Source organism: Echiichthys vipera, assembly GCF_963691815.1.
Source record: "Echiichthys vipera genome assembly, chromosome: 3".
Lineage (NCBI taxonomy): Eukaryota > Metazoa > Chordata > Actinopteri > Perciformes > Trachinidae > Echiichthys > Echiichthys vipera.
The window spans coordinates 34952979-34965245 of NC_139828.1; the positions used below are offsets into that span (position 1 = coordinate 34952979).

The 12267-nt window shown below is 40.5% G+C and overlaps 1 protein-coding gene across 1 annotated transcript in view; it reads right to left on the bottom strand.

Annotated features, from left to right (window-relative positions):
• ptprfa (protein tyrosine phosphatase receptor type Fa) overlaps positions 1-12267 on the bottom strand; it is a gene marked incomplete at its 5' end in the record, with an annotated part of 414741 nt that overhangs the window by 279496 nt on the left and 122978 nt on the right. Inside the window, one exon of the mRNA XM_083911493.1 lies at positions 6557-6826. Within this exon, the coding sequence (XP_083767619.1) occupies positions 6557-6826 (270 nt within the window). The remainder of the gene's footprint in view (positions 1-6556; positions 6827-12267) is intronic.

The window sequence follows — 12267 nt, forward strand, 5'->3', positions numbered from 1 at the left end:
CTAAATATTGCGTGTAAAGTGAATCAAACTAAATCAATAGTTGTAAATATACAGAAATAGTGGTGACCTGGATGTTTTTCTCCTAGAGTATAGAAATGTTCACAGGCTGTTGCAACCAGAGGCTTTTTGCCCAGGCCTTCTGCTGCTCCAGTCCTGACATCTGCTTTTTTAACATGCACTGTATCAGACATGTGAGACCCAGCAGGCATGACGCTGAAGTTTTCTGCCTCATAGTGCTCTCACCAATCTGTTACTATAAAGACATTATTTCTGTGATAATGTTCTCTCTGGAAGAAAGACCTCATTGAGTACAATGACACCTCCCCAAGAACATGTAGGTCGGATAAGGCCATGTGTCAAACTGTGCTTCTTGAATGCGCTCCACTAAATTGGAGGAATCTCGCTTAGTTTGGCAAGAAAGTCTAAAAATATATAGGTAGGCCCTCCGTAATGCCAGAGCAGCCTATTACTCGTCTTTAATAGAGGAGAATAAGAACAATCCTAGATTTCTTCTCAGCACTGTAGCCAGGCTGACAGAGAGCCACAGATCTATTGAGCCCTGTATTCCTATAACCCTCAGTAGTAACGACTTCATGGCCTTCTTTAATGACAAAATTATAACTATTAGAGACAAAATCAAGTCGCTTGGCACCAATTTTTTTCTTTAAACCCAGGAACCTTAGAAACAACTGTACGACCTGATATATTCTTGGACTACTTTTGTACAGTTGACCTTAACAAATTAACCTCTACTATTTCCGCATCAAAGCCCTCTACTTGTCTCCTAGACTCTATTCCAACTGGCTTACTTAAAGAAGTGTTACCTTTAGTTAGCACTCCTGTATTAGATATGATTAATATGTCTTTATCAACAGGTTATGTACCAGAGTCTTTTAAAGTAGCTGTAATTAAACCTCTTCTTAAAAAGCCCAGTCTTGATCTTGAGGTACTAGCCAACTATATACCTATATCTAACCTTCCTTTTCTCTCTAAGATCCTCGAGAAATTAGTCGCCAACCAGCTGTGTGACTTGTTACATAATAATGAGTTATTTGAGGACTCCCAGTCAGGATTTAGAGCGAATCATAGCAATGAGATAGCACTCGTAAAAATAACTAACGACCTTCTAATAGCTTTAGACAAAGGACTTGTCTCTGTACTTGTTTTATTAGATCTTAGTGCAGCCTTCAACTCTATTGACCATCGCATCCTGCTACAGAGACTGGAGCATCTAATTGGCATTAAAGGAACCGCATTAAGCTGGTTTAAGTCTTATTTATCAGATAGATCTCACTTTGTTAATGACAAATCCTCCATGCACACTGAAGTCAGTTACAGAGTCCCTCAGGGTTCTGTCCTTGGACCGATTCTATTCACCTTATATACGCTTCCCCCTAGGAAATATTATAAGGAAGCACCCCATACATTTTCATTGTTATATGCTGATGATACACAATTGTATTTGTCGATCAAACCAGAAGAAACCGATCAGTTAGCTAAACTTCAAATGTGCATTAAGAAAATGAAAAGCTGGATGACCTGCAATTTTCTGATGTTAAACTGAAGTTATTGTACTTGGCCACAAAGGCCTCTGAAACTCAATAGCTGAAGATATTGCCTCTGGGTGTTATTTTTGATCAGGAAATGCCCTTTGATTTTTCATAAAATTAACGACAAGAAAAGCATATTTTCACCTGCGTAATATCGCGAAAATTGGGAACATTTAAAATCCTTCTTCTAACCTACAAAGCTCTTATTGGTCAGGCTCCATCGTATCTTAAAGAGCTCATAGTACCGTATTACCTGACTAGATCACTGCGCTCTGAGAATGCAGGGCTACTTGTCGTTCCTAGAGTCTCCAAAAGTAGAATGGGAGGCTCCTCTCCTGTGGAACAAACTCCCAAGTGTTGAGAGGCAGACACTGTCCCCATATTTAAGAGTAAACTTAAAACGTTCCTTTTTGATAAAGCTGACAGCTAGGGCTTACAATCCCTTAACAATGTTGTTATTTTTAAAAGGATTTTGTTCTGCTTAATGATGCTGCTATAGGCCTAGTCTGCCGGGGGATAATCCTGCTCCTGATACTCTGAGCTTCTCTCTTCTCTGTCTGTATCATACATGTCTCATCAATCTATGTTAATAATTCAACTTCTTCCCCGGAGTTGCAAGCTCCGGTTTCATCTTGTCGTTCGGCACGCAGTTTGCTCTCTGTTCGCTAGCCATCGATTCACAGAGACTCACTGGGACTGCCTGCTAATGATGTCCAAATGAAGCTTCATGAAGCATTAGTTTTATTTGTTGAGTCCACTAGATGGAGCTCTTGAAGAAAAGGGCTCAATGAATGATGATTGAGTGTGTTTTCAACCCTTTGTTGAACAGAGAGCTCCTAGAAGCTTCATTTGGACATCACTAATGCCTGCTACTCTCACTGGCTGGCTGCTACTGCTCACGTGCAAGCCAAGCCAGAGGCTCAACGGTGTGGGAGGAACTCCAACTTCAAGCTTTAAGTTCTGCAGTGCAAAACAAGACTGTACATTCGCCATATTAACGCTATGTATGCCACATTTACAGACCACGGTCCACCTCTGTACCCATCCACAAGTGCCTGTATCATGACAGTTCGGTACGTATACGTGTATCGTTACACCCCTGACAGATAGGAGTGGTAAATCCATATGAGACAGAATACTGCGATGATCCTACCATGTAGCTGTTTTTTTTTTTTATTAAAACACATTGAATTGAAATATATCTGTCTGTGAAGTGTTGTGTTGTTTTTGATGTACAACTAGGGAAGTTATTCTTGATCCCACTTTTATCCATTAATGCTTGGATATGTCAGTGTATTGCAGATAAGGAATATTGCATATTTATCTCTTTCAACAAATAAGAAAGAAACTAAAGCAGTTTGCAGGAAGTCACATGTGCATATAGTGTTTGTGTCACACGGCGGTGAGGAATGTCCTGTCTTGGGTTTTTTGTCTTGTGCATTTCATGTTTTTATTTTGAAAAGTAACTCTCCTCTCATTTCAGGTCACTTGCCCTTCCTCTTGTGTCACCGGTCTGTGTCATGAGCTCTCTCTCTCTGCCTGGCAACTCACTAATTGTACTCATCAGCTTCACCTGTCTCTGCTCTGCTCCCGTTTACCTGCCAGCTGCAGTGCATTTCCCACTCACCACCTCCAGCATAAAGAGTCCTGCTTTTCAGCTCAGCCTTGTCAGACCATCTGCGAAGTTGCTTCAGTATCGTGCTTCACTGGCTTTATTCCCTGACTCCTGTACAACCCGGACCTGCCTGTAAACCTGCCTGATCTTCTGCCCCGGAAAACCTGACCTGTCTTCGCCCCTGAACCTGCCTGATCGTCTGCCCCGGAAAACCCGACCTGCCTTCGCCCCTGAACCTGCCTGATCGTCTGCCCTGGAGAACCCGACCTGCCTTCTCCTCTGGACCTGTATGATCTTCTGCCCCGGTAAACCGACCTGCCTTTCTGCCTGACTACGATCACTGCCTCACCCTGAACTGCACTCCCTTTCCCTCTCTGGAACCCTCAATAAAACTCTTAAAACGTGACGCACTTGTGGTCCTCATCTGTCTGGTCCGTGACAGGTCTGGTGTCTCCCCTAATCCCTGATTGTTTCCACTTGTGCTCCCTCCCCTGGTGTATATATTGTCTTTGTCTTCCCCTGTCACGTCGCCAGAGTATTTCATCGTGTCATGAAGCTCCAGCATTTCACAGCCTTGCCACAGAGTTGCCTTTGTAAATTGATAAGTATTGCCTTGCTTGTTTTTCTGTTTCCTTGTATACCTCTGACGAAGAGTGATTTTGGTTTTGATAAAGTTTTTTGGTCAGTTGTGAACCCTTTTTGTTTTCAAGATAGTCATAGCCTTTTGTTTTGTTCCTCCCTCCTTGTGGAGCGCTTTGATTTTGTAATTATTCTCAGCACAGTGAAGAGTAGATAATTTTATAGCCTTTTGTCCTTTTCCTCCTCGAGAGTGATTTTCTGTTGTAACGTTTCTTAGTTTATTCATTATTAGACCAGTGTAGAGTTTTTGGTTTCTCCTCCTTCGGGAGCGAATTTCAGTTTCTAGCCCTGTTTATGGTTTTGTTGTCTATCCTCTGTCTGTTGACGAGTTAGAGTTTAAAGCCGTTTTGTTGCCACTTCTTCGGAAGGAGATACAAGAGTTTCAGAATAAAAGCCTGTCATACTCGTTCACTGACTGCATCTGAGTCCTCATTTCGCCAGGCCTGACAGTTTGATGTTTTGACATTATTTAGGGTTTTTAGACCGGACACACAGTGGGATGTCTCAGTCTGAATCTGATCCAGATCTTATCCTATCATTTTCCAAGTCCTTATTTCACAGATAAAACCCAACCGCTAAAAAGAAAGATGAGGAAAGGAACAGAGACATCCAGGTCCCCTCATAGAAACACAATGACTAAAAACCAATTCTGCAGACAAAATGAGTCCACCTTTATTAGTAATCTAAGACCATCATGAAGAGAGGTAATGCACTCTAATACACACACTTGACTGTCCATCATAGCAAATTGAAAATGCTTTGTTGCATTACATTAGTTTGCCTCATAATGAAGTTAGAAACTTCTAATGTGTGGACTGGCATCCCTGCCCTGAGAATCTACAGCACTACGGCTGAGACTTTTTGTGTGAGCCCCTGCTCATGCATACAGTGGAGGCTCCTGCAGTCGGAAATACATATTTCTCATACATGCAATACAACTCTTGAAAAACAAGCCCTAAATCAAAACCACCCTTCACAAATGCAATGTCACAACCACCCTGTCATTTTGAAGGTTGGCTTTGACAGATTTCACTGAAGAGGCCAGAGAGAATTTGGCCTTAATGAAAACTGACTAACAAAGAAGGTAATTTCCATTTTATTGTGATCAGAAATGAGCAGGACATCCTTAGTTAGAGGTTTGCAGTTTCATTTTCAAGCTGAGGAAAGGGGTTGAGCTTTATTTTTTTAATTTCTTTTTAATATTCCATTGTATGTCCAGAGGCCTGTTACATGAAGCAAGCTTACCAAATAAACCTCATGGTGCAACGGATCATCATTGATCCATGATCCATTCGGATCAATATCTGCGATTCGGCACACATGTGATCTGCAAATTGATTAATGAAGAAAAAAGTTGAAAAATGGGAAAAGCAGAGGAACGGAGGAGCTTGAACGCCCCGCGTCACTTAAATCCCCTGTATGGGAGCATTTTGGCTTCCCTGTCAAGTATAATGATGAAGGATAGAGGTTAGTGGATAAAACCGTGATGGTGTGTAGGCACTGTGGCACAAGAAAGCCATATGGCAGTGGAAACACATCAAGCATGGTCACGGGTCTAGGGGAACGCAGAGCTATGAGCTATACGCTCACTTCATCACAGCAGACTGGGAGATGAGAAGTCTGGTGCTCCCCTCTACCAAAGTCAAACAGGCACTCATCTGTGCAGGAATTGACACAAGCAATGGAGGAATGGAAAAATAATGATGATAATAATAATAATAATAAACAGAAAACAAACTTATGTTTATTTGACTTTGCTGATCCGAGAAGCGGACTACTTATTTCAGTAAGTCTGACTTATTTTCTGATTCATGAAGCAAGTTCAGCATAGTTCAAGCTCAGTTACTATGTTATCATATGCTGGCAAATTAGCCAGGTCTGGAGCAGGATAACTGTCAGGCTAAGACAGAGTTCCTGTTACACTGAGCCAAAGACTTTCAGCCATGCTGCCATATTATTTGACTTTATTAACCACTTTTTATAGAAAGTCACCTAAAATAGATAAAAGAAACAAATTATACAATGTTAAATTATAAGATATAGTTTAGAACCTACATGTGTTAAATCATATGTTATGTGATATCAAATGTCTAAATCACCCCAATAAAATGAAAATAGCTACATAAAGAGCTAAATAACTTGAAATACAATTACAAAAATGTAGTATCTAGGCCAGTGCCTCTTGGTTCGAATCCTGGCTGGGGCCCTTCTGTGTTCTCCGGCCCACCCGCGACCCCGATAGGGACAAGCAGTTGAAGATGAATGATGATGATGATGATGATGATTAGTTAGGTTAATTCAAGACATGTTTTGGACTTCAAGTCCCACTTTTCTTAGCATCCTTTATGGAACTGGCCCCTGGTGACATTTGCAGAACTCGTTCATAAGTGAATATGTTAGCAAGATAATTTGAGCCCTTGTATGTGCTGCTTTGTGAAACATGCAGGTGAGTCTGTGGGATGATGGCATGCACCTACTGTACATGTTGTAATGTACTAATGTCAAGCATTTTGTGTTACAGAGAGCTCCAGCCACACTCAGTAAAACTAATGAGAACAGTGTGGCATAAATGGCACTGGGCGATTCAGCATTTAGACCCTCCCTCTATGTGGACATAAAAAAGGGAGCAGAATCCTCCAAAAGCATCCAGACACCAGTTAACCTTCACCCTTTTCCTCCTCTGTCATTCTCTCCAAACAAATTATTCAAACATTCATTAATTTTTTTTCACACCCTCCACAGTGTTTCTGACCTTTGACAGTAATCTGGGCCGTGGTCTCGATCATGCCCAGGGAGGATATGGCCACACAGGTGTAGTTGGCAGACTGCCTGATGTTGGTGACCTCCAGGATGTTGCGGCCAATAGGCTTCTCCTCCTCCCGGGTCAGCTCCACCTCACCGCTTAGCCACTTGACATAAGGCATGGGAGCACCAACTGCAACGCAGGTGAGGTTGACGCTGCCACCGGGCATCACCTCGTGATTGGTCGGAGGGATTGAGAAACGGGGTGGAACACGACGAACTGCAGGGGTAGAGAGAGGGAGTTTGAGAGGACACAGAGGCGGGTTGTGGGGGGGGGGGCAAACGTATCTGATCACTTGACCACTGGGCTGACATCATGTTTGAATGGCCTGGCTTGTACTGTGCACCAGTTCATTTGAACTGCTCAGGGCAGATGAGCCCAAATAACAGCTGTTTTCCCAAACATGTCCCATCATGCTCTAAAGTCAGTTGTTTTCTCCTGCTACATAACTACTCTTCATTAGAAGATTGTAAATGTATGTCTAATCTAGCATCCAATGTCTACAGTGGCTGTTTTTAGATAAATCTATTAGTTTAATGTTTCTAAGTAGAGTTCTTGTCTCACTGTGTCTCACTGTTATTACATCTGAGGGTTTTGGTCTCCATGCACTTAGAGAGAGTTTTGTTTGGTTGTTTATAAGAAAACATTAGTAGTCCAGAGGTTTTATTATTGAAAATCAATTTGTTAAGAATTGTAATACATCATCAGTGAACATCATGTCTAATTTTCATTTTGTCATATTGCTTAAAGAATCAGAAGAATCAGAATTTTCTTTAATGTCATTATACTTAGTACATGACATTATGTAAGGCTTCCTCCCCCACGTATCAAAACCATAAATACAATATATTAAAAAAACAGCACAGACATTTCAACTCATTCTAATTTTACAGTTGCATCACCATGCAAAGCTGATGTAAGTTTGACTACAGAAGGCATTATGTTCACTGTCGTGTATAACATTACTACCAGAAAGGTAATAAATCAAACTTTTTAAAAGACATTACTGTATACTTTGAATGTGTAATCTGTGTATCATTACCACCTGATTTACTAAAGCTGGGTTTATACTTAACACAGTAGGTTCATTCCGGGTTCTTACGAGCTGGTTTTGACTTTGGTCAGTTTTTCCTACCACAACACTAGATGGACGTGATCAGGCTGAATCTAGTCACCTAGAGGTGAAGCCTGCCTATTCTATAGCTCTGAAACCATAGACCATTTGCTTGCTGTACATCGCTCTTGCAGAGACATATTAAACTGTTATCACAGACGCTGGTGTCAGAAAATGGATCAACATCGGGCATGAGACTCCTGACCGGGAATTCACACCAAAAGCGATGGAGCCGATAAAAGCGCCAAGCTGCCATTCAAAACCAAAGTAAAGGATGCAATGACCGGCAATAGCGCTCCCGGCAATGCGATTCGGGCAATTAGAGCATCACAACAAAGCATTGATCGCGTCCTTCGTCTCACCGCCTCAATCGCCTCATCGCGTTTGTCGCTTGAAGTTGAAAAATTTGAACTTTTTTAGGTGCATCACATAACACTCTGCCACCACAGAAAACTAGTGTTGAGATTGCGGTAAGCGTCATCGAAGTTCTCTGTGATACATCCAGGGGATCACCAAAGCCGCCATGGTTGCCTTTTGGCATCTATTCTGCTGGAAATCCTGAAGAAGAAGAAAGTCAGAGCAAAGTGAAGCGTATCCCGGTCTGATCTACAGCAGATGGCCTCCATCGCTTTCGGTGTAAATGCACAGTAAGATATGGAGCCTTTTCCCAGGTGTGTTCACACATTGTTTTAGTCAACTACAAACTCAGATTGGATACATGCTTAATGTAGGTTTCTAGCTTGGAGGTTGTTGTTTTCCCCCCATGGCTGAACTGCTGTTTCAGAAGCATTTGGGTCTGAAAGCCCTCTTCCAGGAACTCTTAACTACAGTCTGGGCCCAATGGATTATATTGGCCTACCCTCTCAGAACTCCCTCCCATGATGTTGATAATGCATTACCTGATATGCTAGCTCTCTGTTCAATTAGGGAGCACCATGCTCATTTGGAAGTGTGGTAAATTGAGAGGTTGTGCCTAAAGTGTGTAGCCAGGTTTATCTGGGAAAGGAGGCCAAGATGGAGGGAGGAGGAAGATTTAGGGGCAAGCTGATGGGTCACTTTGGTGGGGGTTCAGGAGAAATCATTTTACTGTGGCAGATCACGTGTTTTACAACTCAACATCAAAGATATTTATTTCCAGGTTGAATACTATTTTTGATCAATGCCAGTGACACAGTGTTACTGCATGCCTAGGCTTCTGACCTTAAAAATTCAAGTTGGGAACCAAATAGCCCACCTCTTTAATAGAAGTTAATGTCCGATCTCTGCTGTAATAAGTTTGCATAGTTAGTTATGGGGAGATTAATAAAAGTCACATGTTATTTGATTTATTTAGTCAGAAATGTCATCACATTGTGGATTTTTCTTTAACTTATTTGACAAGTTACAATCACAAATTCAAATGGTTCTCATAAGCATTTTGGCCCCTGGGTAGAGTATGTGGGAAACAGGGCATGTTGTGGCAAGCTCATAATTTTGTCATAAACAACCGAGTCTCTTTCTGTTCCCTGAATTTGTCTGACGATTTCAGAGTTGGTCCTTACTGACAAAAGTTCCTGATTCTTTTTGTCACTCCAGTGAGACATTTTTGTTAGGGTTCTTGTATAAATGACCCTAAGAAGTTTGTATTCTTCCGGTTTCACACTAGCCACATGACAGAAACGTCACCAACACAGCCACTTGCTCGCTGTGAAGTTTCTGCAAAAAAATGATTTGGTTATTTTAACAGATCAGGGTGGGTTAAACCCTAAAATTATTGGGAAATTGTATCTTTCATGTCAAGATTTTATTGCATGGCAGTATGTGGGACAATAATATAACGGTGGTCTTTTTTTCAGTAGATGCACAGCAAAAGCCAGGCCTTGACATTTTATATCCCCACTGATCTTCCAGCACACACAGGCGGTCAGTCTCTAATGTGGCAAAGTGTTTCCCAGCATCCTTTGCTTATACTGTAACTGAATCATTGTAAAGCAAAATTGGCTTTGACAATCAGTCTATAAATAAGCTTTTATTTTCAATGTTGGTATACCAGGGAAGGTTGCGAATAGAAATCCATAAAATGTGGTTGCTAACAAAGGGGAGTGACAAGGCTCTGTGTGTGTTGGTAAATGGGAACACTACAGCCAATAATACATCAGAGATCTTACTGAGAGACATGATAACATAGATTACCTGTTGATATCCTTACCACAGCAGAGTGGGGGTAAGTAGGACACTAAAATAGGATGTGTTAGCCTATATCAGCACTGTTTCCCCAATGTGCTGAATCTGAATACTGGTTTGAAATTAGTGAATCTTTAGCAAACATTTCAGTTTTACACGACATGCGTGCAATATGAAGTGAGTGGTTTGTAGCAATTCTATTCATCCACTCTGGAATAAATGTTAGGCCAATTTAGCAGTAATGGGCTATGGGAGTTTGATTATGGGGCTGGATTGGCCTGATAGTATGCAAAGCTGACATATGTGTGCTCAATCAACAAGCCTTAATCAGCATAAACCCAACCCTCTGTGATCAAATGCAATAACAATAATATTCACAACTAATGCTTTACTGGGGGCAGAGACTCTCTCCCAACCTCAAAGGAAAAGTAAAACTCATAGAGTCATAAAGATCTTCTTTTGTTTTTAAACACCAACTTTAAGGTGGTGATTCTCAGAGGCCAATGCACATATGGTACATTCATCCAATGCCTGCTGCTTATCTGGGGACAGGTTACAGTGTCTTTATTGTAGGCTAGGCAAGATAGCTCATAAATCTCTCCCCTTGTTGCCTCATCCTTCACCTTCTCCTGGGAGATTCCACAGCATTGAGACTCACGCTGATTAGTAAGTGTAGTGCAATTTCATATAAAAATAATTGTACCTTCAGTTTGATTCAAGTCAGATAACACTGAGATGTTTGCTTGTTGATGATTAGTACAGCACTATATCGTGATTTTGCGCTGGCCAGCTGAGAGACTCATTATATTCTTATATTAGTCATTTAGAAACCATGAAGTTGGAAGATGGTTACAATGTTATGACAATAGTTAATTGAGTCAGAGGTTAAAAGTGATGTTATTATTGCTTCTGTTGGTCGGGACAATGGCCTGATGGGTGGATGACTGAGGCACTGCCACAGGGTAAGATTTCTCACCCAGTTACCACAATGATATTTAGGAATAACATGACATAGGAGCAGCTGATATTAAGAATGCAGGCAAACTCATATCTTTATTGGCATGCCAGAAAGAAGAGACGGGAGAATGAGGATGAGGCCAAGTAAAGACGATTTTGGAAGCCAAGTTGTAATAAAGAAAAAGCTAGAGTTGTCGGAGAGGCTAAGATGGGTGGGAAAGCAAACATATGCATTGCCAGGGAAGTCATGCAGCAGCACCAGAGGAGAGGCAGCGGTATGCTTATTGCAGGATTCAGACAGGGATTAAGCATATTGAATTGATAAATGTTCAAGTAGAAGCAGTTTTTGTCTTCAACTGGACTGATGCCTCCTCAGCTTCAAGTCTAATGTTCATTGTATCATTTTCCTTTAATTCCATAGTAACAAAAACATTCCGCACAGCCTGCATGGATGTAAAACACAGACAGATACATATGTATCTGTACATATGACTGGATGGTTCTGGAAGTTTTTCTTTGCCCAAATGAAATACAATTTCCAGGATACTTCTTTTCACTATATTTAACAAAACTTATATCTGTTTTTGACCTAAAGTGTACTAACACCATATTTATGATAGCTAATTTCAATTTTGAAAAATATATGCACAATGGAGATCAAAATAGGAGAACAAGTTAGGAATACTTGATTTATTCTGATATGTTATTTTTATTGTTCAGAATTTGATAGAATATCAGCTGTGACTATACACTATACACTGCAGTGCTATATTGATTTTTAAATAACTAAGATACTTCAACAAAAGTCTTTAGTGAAAAAAGCAATGATCAAAATCAGAGACCACTTTCAGATCCCTCCCAGTTATTGGTGTTAATCTGGCACCTGGTGACCTTTGACTTCATTGTTGGTTACTTTGAAATATATATATATATATATATATATATATATATATATATATATATATATATAAAGGGAGAGTGAGAATAACAATAAAACAAAAAAACATTTAATTTAGACAACATTGATGATAGGCTTTCTGGCCTACAGGTAGTTCACTGTGCCTTCCACATGTAGCTTTGACATTGAACATGATGTATACTGTATACTTATTATTGTAATAATTATTGTAAGCTTAGTATTTAGGCTTTAGGACACCCTACATGTTATTGCAAACTATGCAGTGCAAGTTATTTCATTATTGTTATCATTTATTGAAACAAAATATTCACCTGACATACTGTAAATAATCCACACAGCTAGTTAACCATCATGCAAACAGTATCAATCAATTTCAGTCCTTTCTTTCATTAAAACATTCATCAGTGTGATGTTGTCTAAAATAAAGACATTTTATTTATTTATTACTTCTTGTCCAACAGAAAAGTGACTTTGAAGAGTGAGAAGCTTGCGGTGCAGAAAAGCATG